At 41.7% G+C, this 24,841-nt stretch overlaps 1 protein-coding gene across 1 annotated transcript in view; it reads left to right on the top strand.

The window, feature by feature from the left end:
* Positions 1 to 5,217, top strand: part of ERCC3 (ERCC excision repair 3, TFIIH core complex helicase subunit) — a 36,467-nt gene extending 31,250 nt beyond the window's left edge. Inside the window, exons 13-15 of the mRNA XM_067742247.1 lie at positions 748 to 866; positions 3,010 to 3,162; positions 4,733 to 5,217. Coding sequence (XP_067598348.1) covers positions 748 to 866; positions 3,010 to 3,162; positions 4,733 to 4,864 — 404 coding nt within the window. The 3' untranslated portion in view covers positions 4,865 to 5,217. The remainder of the gene's footprint in view (positions 1 to 747; positions 867 to 3,009; positions 3,163 to 4,732) is intronic.
* Positions 5,218 to 24,841: the final 19,624 nt, after the last annotated feature.

Here is a 24,841-nt window from a genome sequence, read left to right as displayed (position 1 = left end):
GGGCTCGAACCTGTGACCCCTGCATTGTCAGGTGGATTCTTAACCACTGCTCCACCAGAGAAGTCCCTGGACATACCACTTTTAAAAATTCATTTATGGACATTTGGATTGTTTCCACTTTCTGGCTCTTAGAATAATGTTTGGGTCATGTAATAACTTTATGTTTAACGTTTTAATAAACTGCCAGACTGTTTCCAAAGCGGTTGTGCCATTTTCCATTCTCACCAACAGTGTATGAGCATTTCAGTTTCTCCACATCCTTGACAGCAACTGTAATCATCTTTTTTACTCTAGTCATCCTAGTGTGTGCCAGGTAGTATTTTGTCATGGTTTTGACTTGCATTTCCCTGATGACTAATGATATTGAGCTTTTTCCATGTGCTCATTGACACGTGAATCTTCTTTGGGGAACTGTCTGTTCAGATCCTTTGTCCTTTTTATAATTGGTTTATTTGTCTTTTCATTGTTGAGTTGTAATAGTTTTTTATATTCCCTAGATTCAAATCTCTTATCAGATATATGCTTTGTAAATGTTTTCCCCAATTCTGTGGGTTGTCTTTTCACTTTCTTGATGGTGTCCTTTGAAGCACAAAAGTTTTTAATTTTGATGAAGTCCTCGTGCAGAATCAGGGCAATGGCCCCTCTGACTGCAGAGCTCTCCCACTGCAGTACTTGCTTTTGAACCCTGGACCCTTAGTTCCTGCCGTTCTAATAGCTAATATTGTCCTTTTATGTGCCCTCCTCCAGGGATGGTTGCAGAGGAGTACAATGCCTTCTTCTACTCGCTGGTGTCCCAGGACACACAGGAAATGGCTTACTCAACCAAGCGACAGAGGTTCTTGGTAGATCAAGGTTATAGCTTTAAGGTATGTAAGCATTTGGTCTCTGGTCGGAGTAGGACCGAGGCTTTTTTGTACCCAGCCCTCCATGAGAAGTGGGGGGCCGCTGTCAGCATGAGCATGGGACAGATTTCAGGCAGGCACAGGACATTAGGGGACATTAGGGTACCTTTTTCCTTGCATGAATTGTGGGGAGCTTTGAAGGAAAAATATTGTGCAGGATCCCTCCTGTTTCCAGCTTCTCACAGTGAATGGTCAAAGAATGGAGCCTCTGAAGCAAGAGGCCTGTGGAGTCTAAGCTTGTTAACTTTTTACAGTTGTCTTGAAGAGAAAACATTAGATGTTGGTGGGAAAATGTGCTAGCCTAGTAGGACTCAAGATGAAGGAACTGTGGCTATCACTGTGTTAGTCTGAGCCCCTCGGGGTTACTTTCTCAGGGGGTGCCCCCCCTCCAGGTAGCTGGGAGAGTCTGCCCTTAGTCATCTGGTAAGCCTGGGCCTCAGTGGGCCTCACAGACATCAGAGCCATCCATGTACTGTAAATCTGGTATTATAATAGTTTGGGAAATTCTAAAGCTTTGGCAAACTTTCATTGGCTAAGGCATTTGCTTTCTTTCCTATTGACACAAATACTAAGTTTTTGTTAGGATTTAGTGTCCCAAAGGGCTTTTACTTGTGGTAGTGGGTGGAGGGTGCTGGAAGCAGGGGATTAAAAGGATATCTTAGAACATACCAGTTCCCAGGTTCTTGATTTGTGAAAGACTGTAGGCTGCCTTTTCAGATACTTCAGATTGTATCTTTTTCAAATTGGTTTAGGGCAGAACTAATTAGGGAACTAATAGAGTTCCCTTTATTAGCTTTAGAAAAGAGGACAGGGTTGTCTGATCCCTCCCCTTTTAGATAGAGGCAGTGACACTTTTCAGACAGTTTTTCGAAGGATTTTCATTTCGACCTTTTTATCTGTCTGTGTAACGTTCGAGCTGATAATAGCATCCATACCTCCTGATTCCCGGGAGAGTCGTAAGAGTAAGAGAAGCAGCAAATCAGGAAGTGCTCTGGGTTCTTTGATGGGTGAGCTCGACAACATGGTACCTGAGCACATGGTTGTCTGTGTTGGTTGGAGCTGCCTTTGCCTTCCTCACCTCCAGGGCTGCCTGCTGAGAGCAGCGAGGTTAGGGTTCCCAGAATCTGGACCCTGGTGATCAGGCCATGGCAGAAGTGTCCTGTATCTGTACTCCAGGTCTGTGGCCACCTGAAGGGTGCAGCCGGATACTTCTAGGAATTTTCTTTTAATTAAAATTATAAGAATGAGAGAGAGGAAAAGAAGTTCCCTTTCTGACTCAGTGGTCCCCAGCCTTTTTGGCGCCAGGGACTGGTTTCATGGAAGACTATTTTTCCACAGACCGGTTGGGAGAGGGGGTAATGTGAGCGATGGGGCGGGTGGGGGGGGATGGTCCAGGCGGTAATGCGAGCCGTGGGGAGCGTCAGATGAAGCTTTGCCAGCTCTCCCACCGCTCGCCTCCTGCTGTGTGGCCCGGTTCCTGACAGGCCGCAGACCAGTACTGGTCCTCAGCCCGGGGGTTGGGGACCCTGCTGTACGTAATCAATCCAAGCTTTCTGCAGGGATAGGTAGGCCTTGTAGTAAGTTATCTCCAAAGAAATGAAAACCAAATCTCCACCATGCTTTTATCTTTCTTTTTTGGAAAAAAAATCTTATAAATCCATTCTTAATATCCTATCATTTGTAAGTTCCCTCCTGCTGGAAGCCCTGGGTGCCAAGCCCTGAGGCTGAAGGCCTTCCTGAAGGGCAGCCGGCTGTGCCTTTCGGTTTTTGGTCCTTTGTTTAACTGGTGCAAGGTGGGAAAACTACCAGAATGGTTGTTTTAAGATTGCCGAGATCCCTGTTGATCTTCTGTAAGTGATCATTTAGCTGCCATGTGTGGGGAGCAGAGTTTTCTAGAATTTCCTGAACCTCTCCTGCCTTGCAGTCATTAGTTAAGCTCCTTGTTGACAGTGGCTCTGAGGCTGGTCTCTGCACTGCCTAAGAGGAGCTCTCCGTTATTATCCACCTGCTCTGCTGGGCCTGAGGGGGGAAGTGACCAGACCAGGTGAGCCTAGGAGAAGGCAGGATCGGGTCCAGGGAGAGAAAACAAGAGGGTTCTGTGCTGCAGGTGATCACAAAGCTTGCCAACATGGAGGAGGAGGAGTTGGCGTTTTCAACAAAAGAGGAGCAACAGCAGCTCTTACAGAAGGTCCTGGCAGCCTCTGACCTGGATGCTGAGGAGGAGGTGGTGGCGGGAGAACTTGGCTCCAAATCCAGCCAGGTGAGTGAGTGGGTGAGGCTCCACATGTCAGTTCTCTCGAAGGACAGCATCTTAGACACACATACGCCTGCACAGTCCTTTGTGTGTATGTGCCTGTGTGATTTTCTTAAGAACTTGGAGACTGTAGAGAAGAGAATAATCGAAAACACCCCTGCTAACTGTGCTGTGCGTCTGTCTTGTTTTATGTGTCTGAGCCCACGGGGGGTGTGGTTGGTCTCCTGCTCTGTTCACATAGCAGTCTGGCGTAAGTATTTGTTAGTATTTGGATGTGGGAGCCCAGGCTCTGCCTAGGGTGGCTACTGGAAGGAGCGTGACAGACCTGGGGCTGCCTTTTTGGCCTTGGGCGTGTCACCTTATCCCTGGCTTCCTCCTCAGTAATGAAACTGAGCCTTCCAGGCTGTAAAATGGGTCTGAGGATCAACTCATATTGTAGTTTCCATACATTCTTCGAAAAATTTAGAGTTCTCTGAAAATGCACAACTTTTCAGTTATTCTGCACATACTTCTTGAATGCCTGCTATGTGCCAGGCAAATATAATACGGTATAACTAATGAAAGTATCATTATGAGGAATTCTTATTATCAGGCCCTTCCAAGGAGAGAAGTACCGTTTCATCAGGTGCTTTTGAAACTAAGTTGGTGTTAGAGCTGGAAAGTGAGTGATGGCTGGAACAAGGGAAGAAGGAAGCAGTGTCACCAGGGAGGTGCTGCCCTCCCCGCAGCCTGAGACCTTTCTGTCCCCAGACCTGGGGGTTGGGGGCTGGGCCTCCTCCTGGGCACTCTCCATGGGAGCCCAGGGAAACTTCCTGTTTCTGTGTCTGAAGGTGGTGTCTAGTCAATTCCACCTCACAGTGGGTCACCCAAGGTGAGGCTGTGCAAGGCGTGGCTTCAGTGCCTGTCTGCATACTTTGCTTGGAATCTGGTCCGAGTGATGTCCCAGGCTCGGGATCAGACCCTTGACTTGTGTGATTTCTGTTCACACCACACATGTCAAGCAGATGTGGTTATCCCCGTTTTACAGATGAGTTCATTGAGGTGCAGACATTCAGTATTTTCCCAAGGCCACCCAGTGAGACACAGAGCCAAGATTCAGGCCCAGGGCTAGAAAGGATTTCCAGTTGATTCAAAGCCTTATGGTAGGGTCTCAGGAGATTTTGAGGGACTCCTGCCCTCACTGTTAAAATTTTGTTTATAAATTGTCATTAAGAGAGGCAGGGTGGTGCATGGTTAGGTACAGGGAATCTGAAGCTGACTGCCTGGGTTCAAGTCCCATCTGTTTAAGAGTTGTGTGATCTTGGACAAATACTTCATTTCTCTGTGCCTGTTTCCTCTTCTGTAAGATGGAGATTATAATGGTTGTGAGGATTAGATGAGGTAAGACACGTAAATAAGTATAAGCTGCTTAGAACAATGCCTGAGACATACTAAGTGGTCAGTAAATGTTATTTAAAAATAATAAAATCTATGAAACTTTTATAAGTTTTATAAATTTATCTTAGTATGATTATAAATGTTATAGGAGGAGGGTGTTTTGCTTTGTAAACTAATGGTGGGCCGGGTCGCCCTGCAGGTGTCTCGGCGCTTCGGCACGATGAGCTCTATGTCTGGGGCCGATGACACAGTGTACATGGAGTACCACTCGTCACGGAGCAAGGCTTCCACTAAGCACGTGCACCCACTTTTCAAGCGCTTCAGGAAATGATGCCCATAGGGTCACGTAGGTGAAACTTGGGTGCCTAGCGCCAGCATTGGAAAGGGATTTTAAACATAGCATTTTCTTTCCACATCCGCGTTCTTTCCAATAGCATCGGCCAAACCAATGTAGATTCAATATCTGTTGACTGTGTTGAAGAAGATGCATCAAGAGCTTGATCCTGTCTTCCTGGGCATTCCAGGGTTTGAAAGTGGGAGTGGGGGGACTGTATTTTTTGTTTTTTTCAGACTGCTTTTTAAACTTGTTGGGGAGTAGTCATTCCTGTACATAAAAATTTGTAATATTTAGGTGTATTTATCTTACTGTTCTCCTGAATAAACAGCACTGGGATGTTTAACCACTCTTCATCGTACGCCTTGTTCTTACACCTTGTCACAGGCATGGGCTATGTCTAGATGACAAACCTCCATCAGGGCTCCACTTGGTGGCAGGCCCAGAGGAATTAGACGGGGCCCATCCACAGGGAGCACTGGAGAGACGAGAAGACTTGCCCGTTAGTGCGCAGCGTTGACAGGGGACGGTGCTCCAGAACAATGGAGGAGCTTGAGCAGTCTGCAGTGCTGCCCGGCCCCTCCCTGTGCAGCTCAGGTGGGTTCCATGGGAGGCACCACAGCTGTAGGTCCTCTAGGTCGCCCGAAGGCCATCACCTTCGCAGGGAGCCACAGTGCACACAGCTTCTGATGGTTGATCTTCCCTGAGAGAATCAGCTCTTATTTCTACCCCCCCAGGTACATTGTTAATGTGGCTGGGAGGCTGGATTCCTCTTCTGATAGCAGTTTAGTACCCTTGGATCTTTAACGGCTGGTTCGTCTATTCTGAAAGATGTTGCTGGGCTTTTCTTCTCTGTTCCTGGTATGAAAGAAAAGGTGTTCAGGAAAAGATACACGAGGCAGGATTGGTCCATAGAAGACAGGCAGGCACGCACAGGCATAGGTCATGAAGAAGAATGTGTTATTTTGAGGAGGCTCGTTCTAGGAGGCGGCAGCCCCGCGCCTGGGGAGTGTTGGAAGCCTGTGCTCACTAAGGCCGCTCAACTTGGAGTCCTCCCCACCCCTGCCGCGCGGCAGCAGTGATCCCAGCTGTCATCGCCCAATCGGGGAGAAGACCACATTCATTCTGGCAAGAGTGCTTCGGAGCAAAAGCCACCTTCCCTGAATTGCACTTCACTGAGCTGACCTTCTGGGGACAAACGCACTCTCACAGTCTGCCCAGCAGTTGGTGCTGACCCGTGGAGAGCCGCTGTGTCCATGCAAACCCTGGAAATGGCCCCCAGCAGCCAGACCTGAGGCCTGTGCTCAGGCACATCGTGCTAAGGCCACTCGCCCCAGTGGGTGGCACCCAGATGTCACAGACTGGATTATAACCAGTATTATTTCCAGGTTCTCACATCCTGTCATGCTTGGGATACTCAAGCAATGCCAGGCACTTAGTGTATCTCCTTGTTGCTCACTGTTTCCTTGTTCTCTAACATGTCTACAGATAACGTTGAATTTTACCCAGGCTCTGTGATCCTGGAAAACTGGGACTTTCAAAGAACCACACACCCGCCCGTGCCCCCACCCCCCGCCATCTTTTGTGTTCCGGAAAACAGCTTACCACAAAGAACCACCTTTCCCCATGTCTGAGATAAGGCTCATGGGTGCCCTCCTTGTCTACCAGTGACAAGGCCAGACACAGACCTTCCAGATTCCCACTCTTTGCTTCGAATGATTAGCTGAAGCGCTTGTCCCCGCTGATCAAATTGGAACAAAATGCTTGTTAACCAAACCTTGGTTAAGATTCTCTCCTTTCTGCAGGCCCCTGACTTTTGGCCCACGCTCAGCCTACAGCCCCTCCTGAGTCCGGTGGGACTCAGGGTAAAACACTGTCTGATCTGCCATCTGCCATTGCCACTCCCATTCGACCCACTTCCTTAGCCCCTCCTGTGTTTCCTCCTCCCTATAAAAGAAAAACTTTTTTGCTTAACTCTTGAGATGCTTGCTGATCATATGGTCAGTGTGTTCTCCCTGTTGTAATAGCTGCCCTCCCCTTTTTTCTAAAGCAATCCTTTCAAATAAAGTCTCTCCTTGCCAAGTCGGGATTAGTTTTTTATTTGACACCATGTAACAAATTCCTGTTTATTCTCTAAAAGTAAGTTGAGGTGTATCATCTCCAGGAAACCTAACTCCTGCGCCTACCCCTAAAAGTGTTTCCTATACTGTGCTATGTCCTTTATGCTGTCCTTTTTTTTTTCTTTCATTTTTGGTGTTTACATTTTTGTATCCTGCTGGTTTGAGCTCTGTCTGTGCCCCAATACCTGGCATATAGTAGGTATCCAGTGACTGTTGAATTGGACTCTTTTCAAAGTTTATGGACTTAAAATAAAAGGAACACAATAACCCTGCCTGCTTACACCTTGAGGGAAGTTGTGAGGGAACCTCTCACTGGTAACCATCTATCCTGTTATCCCTTCCTGCTGCCTTTTCCCTGAACCAGCCCTTATACCCCATAGCAGGTGGAATTTATAGGACAAAGTACCAAATAGGAGAGCTGCACAAAGATTTGCTGAGGGGCCCTGAGTCTTCCACTGAGCACTCACTGTTCTGCACATGCATGTAAAGAAGATATCCCAAGGCTGGGGAAGGAACCACATGAAAGGGTCAGGGGGAGCTTATCCAGGGCCTGGACTATTCCTGTTCCCACCAGCCAGACTGAAAATCCTCAACTCACGGGGCATCTGGTAGAGTGTTTAGCAAGGTTTTGCTTCACTATTGTGGAAAGTTAGACCTAAACTAATGCTGCATGAGTCCTAACAAAAGTTTGAAGGCAAGACCCGAAAGGATCCAATTATTTCCAAGTAACTTACTACAATCCAGGACAAAGCTAATTATTACAGCACAAAAATATCTAGCAACCAATAAGGTAAAACTTGCACTGTCTGACATCCAATCAGAAATTACCAGGCAAGCAAAGAGCCAGGAAAATACAACTCATGATGAAAAGGCTTGTTTCCATACTCTCTGACATTTCTTACTTGCTTGCTCTGACAAAGTAAGCTGACCAGTGGCGAGGCCCACATGGCGAGGAATGGAGGGAGCCTCAGTCCAATGGCCCACGGTGGACTGAATCCTGCCAGTACTCACAGGAGTGAGCTTGGAAACTGTTCCTCTCTTGGTTGAGCCTACAACCAATGACTACATTGGTTAGATGACTACAGCCCTAACCTACCTCTTGATTGTATCCTGTGAGAGACGTGAACCAGAGGACACAGCTAAGGTCCTGGATTCCTGATGCGCAGAAACTGTGAGATAATAAATGTTGTCATTTTAAGCCACAAAATTTTAAATTTAAAAAAATTTTAAATTAAAAAATGTCTTATTATCTACATCTCTCTTTTTTTTTTTTTGCGGTATGCAGGCCTCTCACTGTTGTGGCCTCTCCCATTGCGGAGCACAGGCTCCAGATGCACAGGCTCAGTGGCCATGGCTCACAGGCCCAGCCGCTCCACGGCATGTGGGATCTTCCCGGACCGGGGCACGAACCCGTGTCCCCTGCATCGGCAAGCGGACTCTCAACCACTGCGCCACCAGGGAAGCCCCTACATCTCTTTTTTAAGAAAGAAAATTGATTGCTAAGTTCTGGAGATGGATCGTGGTCACGGTTGCCCATGATTACAAAGCAATAGATAACTAGTATAGATTTTGGTGCCAAGCGTGGGATGCTGTTGTAACAAATACTCAAAAATGTGGCAGTGGCTTTGGAGCTAAGAAGTGGGGAGAGGCTGGATTTTGAGGAACATGTTAGAGAATGCCTAAATTACCTTCAACAGACTATTAGTGGAAATCTGGACTTTGAGAACACTGCCAGTGAGTGCTTAAAAGGAGGTGAAGAAGCTGCTATTGGAAACTGGAGGAAGGGGGATCTCTATTACACAGTGGCCAAAAATTGAGTGGCACTGTCATCTGCAGTTATATGGAAAGCAGAATGTGTCCAATGAACTTTGTGGTCTAGATTTGCAAGATTTGCTAAGATTTGCAAGCAGAATGTTGCAAGCAGAATTTCTTCTTGCTGCTTAAATAGTAAAATGTGAAAGGAGAGAGAAAAAGTGAGGGCAGAACTGTTTTTAAAAAGGAGCCAGAGAGGACACTTTTTGTGCAGGGAAACACAGATAAAGACGGCAGACTATGCTCTGTGACCACAGTGGAATTAGATTTTAAATCAGTAAAAGAAAGATCTGTCAGAAACCCCCAAATATTTGATGAGATTTCTTATTAAAAACTATGCAATCAAGAAGACTATTGAGGGCTTCCCTGGTGGCACAGTGATTGAGAATCTGCCTGCCAATGCAGGGGACACAGGTTCGAGCCCCGGTCTGGGACGATCCCACATGCCGCGGAGCAACTGGGCCCGTGAGCCACAGCTACTGAGCCTGTGCGTCTGGAGCCTGTGGTCCGCAACAAGAGAGGCCGCGACAGTGAGAGGCCCACGCACCACGATGAAGAGTGGCCCCCGCTCACTGCAACTAGAGAAAGCCCTCACACAGAAATGAAGATCCAACACAGCCAAAAAAAAAAAAAAACTTATTTCAAAAAAAAACTTATCGAGAAATATCTTTAAGTATTGAAAGAAAAAAACCAACAACTTAGAATTCTATACCCAGCGAAAAGATCTTTCAAAAGTAAAAGTGAAATTCTTCAGATATAGGAGTGCTGAAAGAATTCATTACTAGCAGACGGGCACTAAAGGTCATGTTAAAGTAAGTCCTTTGAGGAAAGGAATATAATGCTAGTTAGAAATTTGTATCTACACAAAGGATTGAAGACCACTACAAACTACCTTGATAAATATAAAAGGTTTTCTATTATTTACATTTTTTTAAAGGAGAACTGATCTCTAACTTCTGGAGATAGATAGTGGTCATAGTTGCACAACAGTGTGAATGTACTTAATGCCACTAAATTGTGCACTTAAAAGTGGTTAAAATGGTAAATTTTATGTTTATGTATATTTTACCACAATAAAAAAATAAAGATAACTGTTTAGAACAAAGGAAATGCATTGTGGAGTTTATAACATGTAAAAGTAAAATGTATAACAACAATAGTACAAAAGCCAAGAGGGTAGAAGTTGATGTGTACTGTTGTAAGGTTCTTGTGTTATACATAAAGTGGTATAACATTACTTCAAAGTCGCCTGTAGTACTGAAGCAACCACTAAAATAACATAAAGAATTATGGTTAATAAACCAATGTAGGAGATAAAATGAAGTCATAAAAAATACTCAATTCTAAAGAAGTCAGAAAAAGAGGAAGAAGGAAATAAGGAGCAGATGGGATAAGTAGAGAATAAATAGGAAATGGTCTAAACGCCCTCAATTAAAAATCAGAAATTGTCAGATTTTTTAAAGAAGAACAAAATTATGCTGCCTACAAGATTTAATATTAGGATGCAAATAGGTTTAAAGAATGGAACAATATATACTATGCTAACATGAAGCAAACGAAAGCTGGAGTAGCTATATTAATATTGGGCCAAGTGGATTTCAGAGCAAAGAATATTACCAGGATCATTTTATAAAGAGGAGCTAATAATTCTAAACATTTATGTCCCTAATTACAGCTTTAAAATACTTGAAGCAAAAACTGATACACCTGAAAGAAGAAACAGAAAATTTCACATTTCAGAGATTTTAATGCCTTTTTCTCAATAATTGATAGAATAAATAGACCAAAAATCAGTAAAGATACAGAAGACTTAAACAACACTGTTAACCAACTTCACCTGACTGACATTTATAAAACACCACCCAGTAACCGCAGAATACACATTCCTTTCAAGTTTGTACAGATCATTTACTAAGATTCAATTCTGGGCCGTACAACCAGTCCCAATAAATTTAAAAGGAATCAAGTCACACAAGCTCTGTTCTTTGACCACAGTGGAAGTAAATTAAAAATCGGTAAAAGATCTGTGGGAGGGCTTCCCTGGTGGCGCAGTGGTTGAGAGTCCGCCTGCCGATGCAGGGGACACAGGTTCGTGCCCTGGTCTGGGAAGATCCCGCGTGCTGCGGAGTGGCTGGGCCCGTGAGCCATGGTCGCTGAGCCTGCGCGTCCGGAGCCTGTGCTCCTCAACGGGAGAGGCCACAGCAGTGAGAGGCCTGCGTAATGCAAAAAAAAAAAAAAAAAAAAAGATCTGTGGGAAACACCCAAATATTTGAAAACTAAGTAACACAATTCTAAATTTTAAAAAAAAAATCAAAGAGAAATTACTCTTTTTGAATTGAGTGAAAATGAAAACTACATTATATATATATATATATATATATATATATAAATTATTTATTTCTGGCTGTGTTGGGTATTCGTTGCTGCACATGGGCCTTCTCTAGTTGCTGTGAGCAGGGGCTACTCTTCGTTGTGGTGTGTGTGCTTCTCATTACGGTGGCTTCTCTTGTTGCGGAGCACAGGCTCTAGGCACACGGGCTTCAGTAGTTGTAGCACACGGGCTCCATAGTTGTGGCTTGTGGGCTCTAGAGTGCAAGCTCAGTAGTTGTGGCGCATGGGCTTAGTTGCTGTACGGCATGTGGGATCTTCCCGGACCAGGGATCGAACCCGTGACCCCTGCATTGGCAGGTGGATTCTTAACCTCTGTGCCACCAGGGAAGTCTGAAAACTATTGATTTTGTTTATAATTTTCTGTATATTATGTTTTGACATCTTAAAAACTGTTCTGGTTGGGGAGAGATACCCCTTGCTGAGACTAGCCTATTCTGTTTTTTGTTTTTTTTAAATTGAAGTATAGCTAATTTACAATGCTCTGTTAGTTTCTGGTATACAGCAAAGTGATTCAGTTACATATACATTTTTCCATATTCTTTTCCATTATGGTTTATTACAGGACGTTGAATATAGTTCCCTGTGCTATATAATAGGACCTGTGTTTATCCATTCTATACATACTAGTTTGCATCTGCTAACCCCAAACTCCCAATCCATCCCTCCCCTTTCCCTGTTGGTAACCACAAGTCTGTTCTCTATGTCTATGAGTGTTTCTGTTTCATAGGTAAGTTCATTTGTGTCATAGTTTAGATTCCACATATAACTGATGTCATATGGTATTTGTCTTTCTCCTTCTGACTTACTTCACTTAGTATGATAATCTCTAGGTCCATCCATATGGCATTATTTCATTCTTTTTTGTGGCTGAGTAGTATTCCACTGTGTGTGTGTGTGTGTGTGTGTGTGTGTGTGTGTGTGTGTGTGTATGTACCACATCTTCCTTATCCATTCATCTGTTGATGGACATTTAGGTTGCTTCCATGTCTTGGCTACTGTAAATAGTGAGCCTAGCCAATTCTTGAGACAGCAAAGGGCACAGCCAGGAGCATGTCTTTGATTTACAGACTAAACAGTCCAGAGCCATATCTCCTCTATCTGGCCCATACACCCCAGGAGGCAATATACTCTGTCTTAATCATCCCAGGGCCAGGTACCAGGCAACTAGGGACCACCCTTACAGTGTAGAGCCAGCTGAAATTATTCAAACTAGAGAGTTCTAAACTGTTCATTCTGCCCTGCCTTGCCTGTCCCACAGAAACTCCAATAAAGATTCTAGCTTCGGCTTTTCCCTTGCTCCTGCTTTCTGCGTGCTGACCACTCTGAGGCTTTCCCATGTGGCCCTACGTGGAACGGTATGCTGTGCATCCAATTTTAGGACCTGGGAGCATAATAAATTTGTTTTCCTGAGCCTCTCATGTGTCACCTCTTGTGGCTACACCTGTCAATCACATAAAAGAACACAGAACAAAAAACAACATACTGGAGGGGGACCTTCAAGATGGAGGAGGAGTAAGACGTGGAGATCACCTTCCTCCTCACAAGTACATCAAAAATATATCTACAAGTGGAACAACTCCTACAGAACACCTACCAAACGCTGGCAGAAGACCTCAGACTTCCCAAAAGGCAAGAAACTCCCCACGTACCTGGGTAGGGCAAAAGAAACAAGAAAAAACAGACAAAAGAATAGGGACGGGACCTGCACCTCTGGGAGGGAGCTGTGAAGGAGGAAAGGTTTCCACACACTAAGAAGCCCTTTTGCGGCGGAGACTGTGGGTGGCGGAGAGGGGAAGCTTTGGAGCCATGGAGTAGAGCGCAGCAATAGGGGTGCAGGGGGCAAAGCGGAGAGATTCCTGCACAGAGGAATGGTGCCAACCAGCACTCACCAGCCTGAGAGGCTTGTCTTCTCCCCCGCCGGGGCGGGCGGGGCTGGGAGCTGAGGCTTGGGCTTCGGTCAGAGCGCAGGGACAGGACTGGGGTTGGCGGCGTGAACACAGCCTGAAGGGGCTAGTGTGGCACAGCTAGCCGGCAGGGAGTCTGGGGAAAAGTCTGGACCTGCCGAAGAGACAAGAGACCATCGTTTCACGGTGCGCGAGGAGAGGGGATTCAGAGCACCACCTAAATGAGCTCCAGAGACGAGTGCGAGCCGCGGCTATTGGCTTGGACCCCAGAGACGGGCATGAAACGCTAAGGCTGCTGCTGCAGCCACCAAGAAGCCTGTGTACAAGCACAGGTCACATCCACACCTCCCCTCACGGGAGCCTGTGCAGCCCGCCACTGCCAGGGTCCCATGATCCAGGGACAACTTCACCGGGAGAACACATGGCACGCCTCAGACTGTTGCAACATCATGCTGGCTTCTGCCACTGCAAGCTTGCCCCTCATTCTAATTATGACTACCGTACCCCTCCCTCCCCCCAGCCTGAGTGAGTGAGAGCCCCCTAATCAGCCGCTGCTTCCACTCCCTTCTATCTGGGTGGGAACAGATGCCTGAGGGTGACCTATACGCAGAGGCGGGTCCAAATCCAAAGCTGAACCCTGGGAGCTGTGCGAACAAAGAAGAGAAAGGGAAATTTCTCCATGCAGCCACAGGAGTAGCGGATTAAATCCCCACAGTCAACTTGATGTACCCTGCATCTGTGGAATACCTGAATAGACAAAATATCATCCCAAAATTGGGGCGGTGGACTTTAGGAGCAACTGTAGACTTGGAGTTTGCTGTCTGTAACTGATTTGTTTCTGATATATATGTTTACCTTAGTTTAGTTTTTAGCGCTTGTTATCATTGGTGGATTTGTTTATTGGTTTGGTTACTCTCTTCATTTTTTAAAAAAATTATTATTTTTTTATGTTAATAATTTATTATTATTATTTTTTCCTCCCTTTTCTTCTGAGCCATGTGGCTGACAGGGTCTTGGTGCTCCCGCCTGGTGTCAGACTTGAGTCTCTTAGGTGGGAGAGCCGAGTTCAGGACATTGGACTGCCAGAGACCTCCCAGCCCCACATAATATCAATTGGTGAGAGCTCTCCCAGAGATCTCTGTCTCAGTGCTAAGACCCAGCTCCACCCAATGGCCAGCAAGCTCCAGTGCTGGATGCCCCATGCCAAAAAACTAGCAAGACAGGAACACAACCCCAGCCATTAGCAGAGGCTGCCTAAAATCATACTAAGTTCACAGACACCCCAAAACACAACACAGGAGGTGACCCTGCCCACCAGAAAGACAAGATCCTGCCCCACCCACCAGAACAGAGGCACCAGTCCCCTCCACTAGGAAGCCTACACAAGCCACTGAACCAACATCACCAACTGGGGGCAGACACCCAAAACAATGGGAACTACGAACCTGCAGCCTGCAAAAAGGAGACCCCCAAAACAGTAAGTTAAAGAAAATGAGAAGACAGAAAAGTATGCTGCAGATGAAGGAGCAAAGTGAAAACCTACCAGACCAAACAAATGAAGAGGAAATAGGCAGTCCTTCTGAAAAAGAATTCAGAGTAATGATAGTAAAGATGATCAAATATCTTGGAAATAATAGAATGGAGAAAATAATAAAACAATTAACAAGGACCTAGAAGAACTAAAGAGCAAACAAACAATGATGAACAACAAAATAAAAATTCTCTAGACAGAATCAATATTAGAATAACTGAGTTAGAAGAAAGGAGAAGTGACCTGGAAGATAAAATAGTGGAAATAACTATCACAGAGCAGAATAAAGAAAAAAGAATGAAAAGAATTTAGGCCAGTCTCACAGACCTCTGGGACAACATTAAATGCACCAACATTCGAATTATAGGGGTCCCAGAAGAAGAAGAGATAAAGAAAGGGACTGAGAAAATATTTGAAGAGATTATAGTTGAAAACTTCCCTAACATGGGAAAGGAAATAGTCAAGTCCAGGAAGTGCAGAGAGTCCCACTCAGGATAAATCCAAGGAGAAACATACCAAGACACATATTAATCAAACTATCAAAAATTAAATACAAAGAAACAATATTAAAAGCAGCAAGGGAAAAACAAAAAATAACATAGAAAGGAATCCCCATAAGGTTAACAGCTGATCTTTCAGCAGAAACTCTGCAAACCAGAAGGGAGTGGCAGGACATATTTAAAGTGATGAAAGGGAAAAACCTACAACTAAGATTTCTCTACCCAGCAAGGATCTCATTCAGATTCGAAGGAGAAATTAAAACCTTTACAGACAAGCAAAAGTTAAGAGAATTCAGCACCACCAAACCAGCTTTACAAAAAAATGCTAAAGGAACTTCTCTAGGCAGGAAACACAAGAGAAGGAAAAGACCTACATAAACAACCCCAAAACATTTAAGAAAAAGGTAATAGTAACATACATATCAATAATTACCTTAAATGTAAATGGATTAAATGCTCCCACCAAAAAGACATAGACTGGCTGAATGGATACAAAAACAAGACCCATATATATGCTGTCTACAGAGACCCACTTCAGACCTAGGGACAAATACAGATTGAAAGTGGGGGATGGAAAAATATCCCATTCAAATGGAAATCAAAAGAAAGCTGGAGTAGCAATTCTCATATCAGAAAACAGACTTTAAAATAAAGACTATTACAAGGGACAAAGGAGGACACTACATAATGACCAAAGGATCAATGCAAGAAGAAGATATAACAATTGTAAATATTTATCACCCAACATGAAGCAAATAAGGAAACACAAGCTTTAAATGACAATTAAACAAGATGAACTTAATTAGTATTTATAGGACATTCCATCCAAAAACAACAGAATACACTTTCTTCTCAAGTGCTCATGGAACATTCTTCAGAATAGATCATATCTTGGGTCAAAAATCAAGCCTTGGTAAATTTAAGAAACTTGAAATCGTATCAATTATCTTTTCTGACCACAGTGCGATGAGACTAGATATCAATTACAGGAAAAAAAAAACTGTAAGAAATACAAACACATGGACACTAAACAATATGCTAACAAATAACCAAGAGATCACTGAAGAAATCAAAGAGGAAAGCAAAAAATACCTAGAAACAAATGCCAATGAAAACACGACAACCCAAAAACCTATGGGACGCAGCAAAAGCATTTCTAAGAGGGAAGTTTATATCGATACCATCCTACCTCAAGAAAAATCTCAAATAAACAACCGAACCTTACACCTAAAGCAATTAGAGAAAGAAGAACAAAAGAAACCCCAAAGTTAGCAGGAGGAAAGAAATCATAAAGATCAGATCAGAAATAAATGAAAAACAAATGAAGGAAACAATAGAAAAGATCAATAAAACTAAAAGCTGCTTCTTTGAGAAGATAAACAAAATTGATAAACCATTAGCCAGACTCATCAAGAAAAAAAGAGAGAAGACTCAAATCAACAGAGTTAGAAATGAAAAAGGAGAAGTAACAACTGACACTGCAGAAATACAAAGGATCATGAGAGAATACGACAAGCAACTATATGCCAGTAAGATGGACGACCTGGAAGAAATGGACAAATTCTTAGAAAAGCACAACGTTCCGAGACTGAACCAGGAAGAAATAGAAAATATGAACAGACCAATCACAAGTACTGAAATTGAAACTGATTAAAAATCTTCCAACAAACAAAAGCCCAGGACCAGATGGCTTCACAGGCAAATTCTATCAAACATTTAGAGAAGAGTTAACACCTATCCTTCTCAAACTCTTCCAAAATGCAACAGAGGGAGGAACACTCCAAGACTTATTCGACAAGGCTACCATCACCCTGATACCAAAACCAGAGAAAGACGTCACAAAAAAAGAAAACTACAAGGCAATATAACTGATGAACATAGATGCAAATATCCTCAACAAAATACTAGCAAACAGAATCCAGCAGCACACTAAAAGGATCCTACACCATGATCAAGTGGGATTTATCCCAGGAATGCAAGAATTCTTCAATATACTCAAATCAATCAATGTGATACACTGTATTAACAAACTGAAGGATTAAAACTTTATGATAATCTCAATAGATGCAGAAAAATATTTCGACAAAATTCAACACCCATTTATGATAAAAACTCTCCAGAAAGTATGTATAGAGGAAACCTCCCTCAACATAATAAAGGCCATATATGACAAACCCACAGCCAATATCGTTCTCAATGGTGAAAAACTGAAACCATTTCCGCTAATATAGGGAAGAAGACAAGGTTGCCCACTCTCACCACTATTATTCAACATAGTTTTGGAAGTTTTAGCCACAGCCATCAGAGAAGAAAAAGAAATGAAAAGAATCCAAATCGGAAAAGAAGAAGTAAAACTGTCACTGTTTGCAGATGACATGATACTATACATAGAGAATCCTAAAGATGCTACCAGAAAACTACTAGAGCTAATCAATGAATTTGGTAAAGTAGCAGGATACAAAATTAATGCACAGAAATCTCTGGCATTCCTATACACTAACAATGAAAAATCTGAAAGAGAAATTAAGGAAACACTCCCATTTACCATTGCAACAAAAAGAATAAAGTACCTAGGAATAAACCTACCTAAGGAGACAAAAGACCTGTATGCAGAAAACTATAAGACAATGATGAAAGAAATTAAAGATGATACAAACAGATGGAGAGATATACCATGTTCTTAGATTGGAAGAATCAACATTGTGAAAATGTACTACCCGAAGCAATCTACAGATTCAATACAATCCCTATCAAACTACCAATGGCATTTTTCACAGAACTAGAAGAAAAAGTTGCACAATTTGTATGGAAACACAAAAGACCCCGAATAGCAAAAGCAATCCTGGAAAGAAAAATACAACTGGAGGAATCAGCCTCCCTGGCTTCAGACTATACTACAAAGCTACAGTAATCTAGACAGTGTGGTACTGGCACAAAAACTGAAATATAGATAAATGGAACAGGATAGAAAGCCCAGAGATAAACCCAGGCACATATGGTCACCTTACCTTTGATACAGGCAGCAAGAGTATACAATGCAGAGAAGACAGCCTCTTCAAAAAATGTTGCTGGGAAAACTGGACAGCTACATGTAAAAGAATGAAATTAGAACACTTCCTAACACCATATACAAAAATAAACTCAAAATGGATTTGAGACCTCAATGTAAGGCCAGAGACTATCAAACTCTTAGAGGAAAACATAGGCAGAACACTCTATGACATAAATCACAGCAAGATCCTTATTGACCCACCTCCTAGAGAAATGGAAATAAAAACAAAAGTAAACAAATAGGACCTAATGAAACTTAAAAGATTTTGCACAACAAAGGAAGCCATAAACAAGATGAAATGACATCCCTCAGAATGGGAGAAAATATTCTCAAACGAAGCAACTGACAAAGGATTAATCTCCAAAATATATAAGCAGCTCATGCAGCTTAATATCAAAAAAACAACCCAATCCAAAAATGGGCAGAAGACCTAAACAGACATTTCTTCAAAGAAGATATACAGATTGGCAACAAACACATGAAAGGATGCTCAACATCACTAATGATTAGAGAAATGCAAATCACAACTACAATGAGGTATCACCTCACAGTGGTCAGAATGGCCATCATCAAAAAATCTACCAACAATAGATGCTGGAGAGAGTGTGGAGAAAGGGAACTCTCTTGCACTATTGGTGGGAATGTAAATTGATACAGACACTGTGGAGAACAGTATGGAGGTTCCTTAAAAAACTAAAAATAGAGTTACCATATGACCCAGAAATCCCACTACTGGGCATATACCCTGAGAATACCATAATTCAAAAAGAGTCATGTACCACAGTGTTCATTGCAGCACTATTTACAATATATAGGACATGGAAGCAACTTAAATGTCCATCAACAGATGAATGGATAAAGATGTGACACATATGTACGATGGAATATTACTCAGCCATAAAAAGAAACGAAATTGTTATTCATAGTAAGGTGGATGGACCTAGAGTCTGTCATACAGAATGAAGTATGTCAGAAAGAGAAAAACAAATACCATATGCTAACACATATATATGGAATCTAAAAATAAAAAGGTTCTGATGAACCTAGGGGCAGGACAGGAATAAAGCACAAATGTAGAGAATGGACTTGAGGACACGGGGGAGGGGAGGGTAAGCTGGGACAAAGTGAAGGAGTGTCATTGAGCTGTATACTCTACCAAATGTAAAATAGATAGCTAGTGGGAAGCAGCTGCATAGCACAGGGAGATCAGCTTGGTGCTTTGTGACCACCTAGAGGGGTGGGATAGGGAGGGTGGGAGGGAGATGCAAGAGGGAGGGGATATGGGAATATATGTATATATATAGCTGATTCACTTTGTTATACAGCAGAAACTAACACAACACTGTAAAGCAGCTATACTCCAATAAAGATGTTAAAAAAAGAAAAAAACAACATACCAAATTTGGGGAATGCAAGCAGTGGTACTTATAGAGAAATATATAGGATTAAACTATATTAGTAAATAAGAAAGGTCTGGGACTTCCCTGGTGGTCAGAGTCCACTTTCCAATGTAGCGCACGTGGGTTTGATCCCTGGTCAGGAAACTAAGATCCCACATGCCATGGGGCAACTAAGCCCACATGACACAACTAGAGAGCTGGTGTGCCACAAACTACAGAGCCCACACACTATGGAGCCCACGCACCACAACTACAGAGCCCATACATCCTGGAGCCTGCATGCCACAACTAGAGTGAGAAATCCCACACACCACAGCTAGAGAGAAGTCCATGTGCCACAACTAGAGAGAAGCCTGTGTGCCACAACTAGAAAGAAGCACACATGCCACAGTGAAGAGCCTGGGCACCACAACACAAGATGCCACATGCTGCAATGAAGATCCTGTGTGCTGCAAGTAAGACCTGATTCAGCCAAAAAAAGAAAAAAAAAAGTAATAACAAATAAATATTTAAAAAAAGAAGGAAGATCTGAAATCATTGACCTCAGCTTCCAATTTAAGAAACTACAAAAAGAAGAGCAAATAAAATACAAAGCAAGCAAAAGGAGATAAAAATCAAAACAGAAAGTCAATGGATAGAAGCAAAACAATATAGAAAACCGACAGAAACTGAAAACTGGTTCCTTGAAAAGAAAAGTAAAATTGATAAACTTTTAGCCAGACTGATCAAAAAAAAAAAAGACACAAAATACCAATATCGGGAATGAAAGAGATGACATTACTACAAATCCTACAGATATTAAAAGGATAGCAAGTGAATATTATGAACAACTGTACATATTCCTTTCCCCTAAAAATACTTCTATGAAGAGAGCATTACTCTGATAATGAAAGCAGACATAGACAGTTCAGGAAAAGAAAACTACAGATGAATATCCCTCATAAATATAGATGTAAAATTTTCTTAAAATTTTAAGGAATCGAATCTGAAAATCTGTAATAAGAATAATACATGATGGCTAAGTGGATTTTACCCGAAGATTGCAGGTTGTTTTAACATTTGAAAATCAATCAATATCATTCCTCATGTTGAAAAACCATCTGATCATCTCAATAGATAAAAAGAAAACATTTGACAAAATCCAACCTCCTTTCATGATAAAACCCAGGAAACCAAGAATAGATGAAAACTTTCTCAAACTGATACAGGGCATCTACGAAAAACCTACAGTTAACAGCATACTTAACGTTGAAAGACAATGCTTTCCCACTAAGGTCAGGGACAAAGCAAGTATGTCCATTCTCACTACTTTTATTTGACACTGTACTGGAGACTAGCCAGTGTAATAAGGTAAGAAAAAAAAAAAGTCATACAGTCTAGAAAGGAAGGAATAAACCTATATTTGCAGGTGACTTGATTATCTGTGTAAAAATCTCATGGAATCTACAGAAAAATTTTCTGTAGTACAAATGAGTGAGTTTAGCATGGTTGCAGTATATATCAACATATAAAACTCAATTACATTTTTATGAACTAGCAACAATCAGTTGGAAATTGAAGCAAAAGTACTGTTTATAATAGCATAGGAAATTAGAAATGCTTAGGGTTAGTCTTCTGAAAGATATCAATTCTGCCTATATTAATTTGTAAATTAAGTCTGTTTTAAATCAAATTCTTTACCAGGTTTTTCAAGGGAATTTACAAACTAATTGTTAAATAACTATAAAAACATAACACAAAACAGATCATACAGCTCAATATGGAAAAAAAGACCAAATCAAAAAATGGGCAGAAGACCTAAATAGACATTTCTCTAAAGAAGGTATACAGGTTGCCAACAAACGTATGAAAGGATGCTCGATATTGCTGATTATTAGAGAAATGCAAATCAAAACTACAATGAGGTATCACCATACACCCCTCAGAATGGCTGTCATCAAAAGGTCTACAAATAATAAATGCTGGAGAGGGTGTGGAGAAAAGGGAACCCTCCTACACTGTTGGTGGGAATGTAGATTGATACAGCCACTATGGAAAACCGTATGGAGGTTCCTCAAAAAACTAAAAATAGTGTTGCCATATGACCCAGCAATTCCACTCCTAGGCATATACCTGAACAAACTATAATTTGAAAAGATACGTGCACCCCTATATTCATAGCAGCACTCTTTACAGTAGCCAAGATGTGGAAACAACCTAAATGTCCATCGACAGATTAATGGATAAAGAACATGTGGTATATATACACACTGGAATACTGGAATCAGCCATAAAAAGGAATGAAATAATGCCATTTGCAGCAAAATGGATGCAACTAGAGATTATCATACTAAGTGAAGTAAGTAAGAGAAGGATATATATATACATTACTTATATGTGGGATCTTTAAAAAATGAACTTATTTACAAAACAGAAACAGATTCACAGACATTGAAAACAAATTTATGGTTACCAAAGGGGAAAGGCGGGGGAGGAATAAATTAGGAGCTTGGAATTAACAGATACACACTACTATGTATAAAATAGATAAACAGGGACTTCCCTGGTTGTCCAGTGGTTAAGACTACGCCTTCCAATGCAGGGGTTGTGGGTTTGATCCCTGGTTGGGGAGCTAAGATCCCACATGTCTCGTGGCCACAAAACCAAAACATAAAACAGAAGCAATATTGTAACAAATTCAATAAAGGTTTTAAAAATGGTCCACATCAAAAAAAATCTAAGAAAAAGAAAAAATAGATAAACAACAAGGTTCCCTACTGTATAGCACAGGGAACTATATTCAATTATTCCATATCTTGTAATAACCTATAATGGAAAAGAAGCTAAAAAAATATATACGTATATGTTTGTGTGTGTGTGTATATATATATATAAAACTGAGTCACTTTGTACACCAGAAACTAACAACATTGTAAATCAAATATACTTCAATTAAAAAATAAACAAAAATATTAATGTGATAATTTATAAGAAGAGTGCTGTAGGCACAGGAACAGAAAAATACACCAGTTAGAATGAAATTGAGAGCCTGGAAAAGGACATTATTGAGAACTTGATCTGTGCTAGAAGTAACATTATGTGAGTATATATATACACCTTCATACATCTATATCCATTTTAATATTCATCTAATATCTCCCTTCCTTCCTCCATTCCTCCCTCCCTCCCTTCTCTCCTATCTATCTATCTATCTATCTATCTATCTATCTATCTATCTATCTATCTATCTATCTACCTACCTACCTATCTAATCTATCTATCTATCTGTCATCTATCTCCCCATGAGTTCACATTGAAAGCTGTAATTCCAGTTCAAGGCACAGGGTTTATTTTATCGTTACTTTCATATTTACAACTCCCTTCTCTGACAGTGAGAAAACTAGCTCCCATTTACACAATATATTTTTTATTTACTCAGTCCTAGAATGTACATAAAGTAGTTTTAGAGGTGTTAATTTTTGCCTCTGTGAAAAATAAGCCTACTAATTAGAGTTCAGTGCTTGTTTAGGGAAGTTTTGGGGTTTTAGCCTGAGGACATGTAGTCTTAATACTGTGTTCAAATGTTACCTGGGTTCTTTTCCCAATCTCCCTTCAGTGTGGTTATGTTATTCATTTGATATGCAGTTTGGTTCATTTGGGGGGAGGGATTGGGTTAAATTTTAGTTTTATTAAATTTTCCCCTTACTTGATGATTTTACTTATTTTCCTTTTTTGAGTATGTGAAACACTAACATGGTTCCAAAAGTCCGGATTGTACCAAAAATTATATTCAGATAAGTGTCTTTCTCCCACCCATATTTCCTCTGTCTTTTCCATCCATTTCCTGACATGCCCCATAGGTATCCAGTCTTAGCTTATAGTTTATCTTGTCTGTTTCTTTATGGTCAAGTGAGTAGACACATGTATATTTTCTTATTTTTTCCTTCTTTATTTTTATTTCTTCTTTCTTACACAATAGGTAGTATACTGTAGATAACCTTTTTTAAAAAAAAGTTTATTTATTTATTTATTGGCTTAGTTGTGGCATGCAGGATCTTTCGTTGTGGTGCATGGGCTTCTCTGTAGTTGTGGTGCATGGGCTCCAGAGCACGTGGGCTCTGTAGTTGTGGTGTGTGGACTCCAGAGTGCATGGGCTCTGTAGTTGCAGCATGCGGGCTATCTAGTTGTAGTGTGCAGGCTTAGTTGCCCCATGGCATGTGGAATCTTAGTTCCCTGACCAGGGATCGAACCGGTGTCCCCTGCATTGCAAGACAGATTCTTAACCACTGGACCACCAGGGAAGTCCCTCTAGATAACTTTTTGCACTTTGCTTTTTTTGTTTTTGTTAACAGTAAATTTTGGAAATCATATCAATTCATAGAGATTTTCATCTTTCAAAAAATTTTTGAAATTTTATTTTTTATTGAGGTAACATTAGTTTATAACACTATATTTCAGGTATGCAACATATTTCTACTTCACTGCTCACCACCAAAAATTTAGTTTCCATCTGTCACCACACAGTTGATCCCCTTTGCCCATTTCACCTTCCCCCACACCCCTTTTCCTCAGGTAGCCACCACCAGAAAGAAAAATACCAAATGATTTCACTCATATGTGGAATATAAAAAAGAAACAAACAGAAACAAAAGAATCAACCAAATCCTCTGTCCTTTTTTTTTTTTTTAAACAACTTCCATTGTGGGAATGTACCATTGTTTATTTAGCTGCTGTTATTATGGACTGAATGTTTCTGTCCTCTCAAAATTCCTGTGTTGAAGTCCTAACCCCCATTATGATTGTATTAAGAGATGGTGGGGTGCGCCTTGGGAGATGATTAGATTTGGATGAGGGTAGAACCCCTTTCATGGGATTAGTGCTCTTATAAGAAGAGGAAGAGACACAAGAGCTCTCTCTCCATGAGTTTGTACAGGGGAAAAGACAGGTGAGCCAGAGAGAAGGCAGCTATCTGCAAGCCAGGTAGTGGACCTTCACTAGACATCAAATCTGCTGGCACCATGATCATGGACCTCCCAACCTTCAGAACTGTGAGAAATAAATTTCTGTTGTTTAAGCCACCCAGTTTATGGTATTTTGTTATGGTAGCCAGAGCAGACTAAAACAAAGTGTGGCATTTGTATTGTTGAAAATATTCTGCAACTGCAAACAATGCTTTGATAATAAACATTACGCAATGTATTTTCTTATTGTCTGATATATCTTCAGGGTAAATTCCTAGAAATGGGATTGCTAATTCAAAAGGTAAGTGCATGGGTAGTTTTGTT

This window comes from Pseudorca crassidens, chromosome 6 (genome assembly GCF_039906515.1).
Source record: "Pseudorca crassidens isolate mPseCra1 chromosome 6, mPseCra1.hap1, whole genome shotgun sequence".
Lineage (NCBI taxonomy): Eukaryota > Metazoa > Chordata > Mammalia > Artiodactyla > Delphinidae > Pseudorca > Pseudorca crassidens.
The sequence above is the reverse complement of the archived record's forward strand: the minus strand, read 5'-3'. Positions and strand labels throughout refer to the sequence as shown.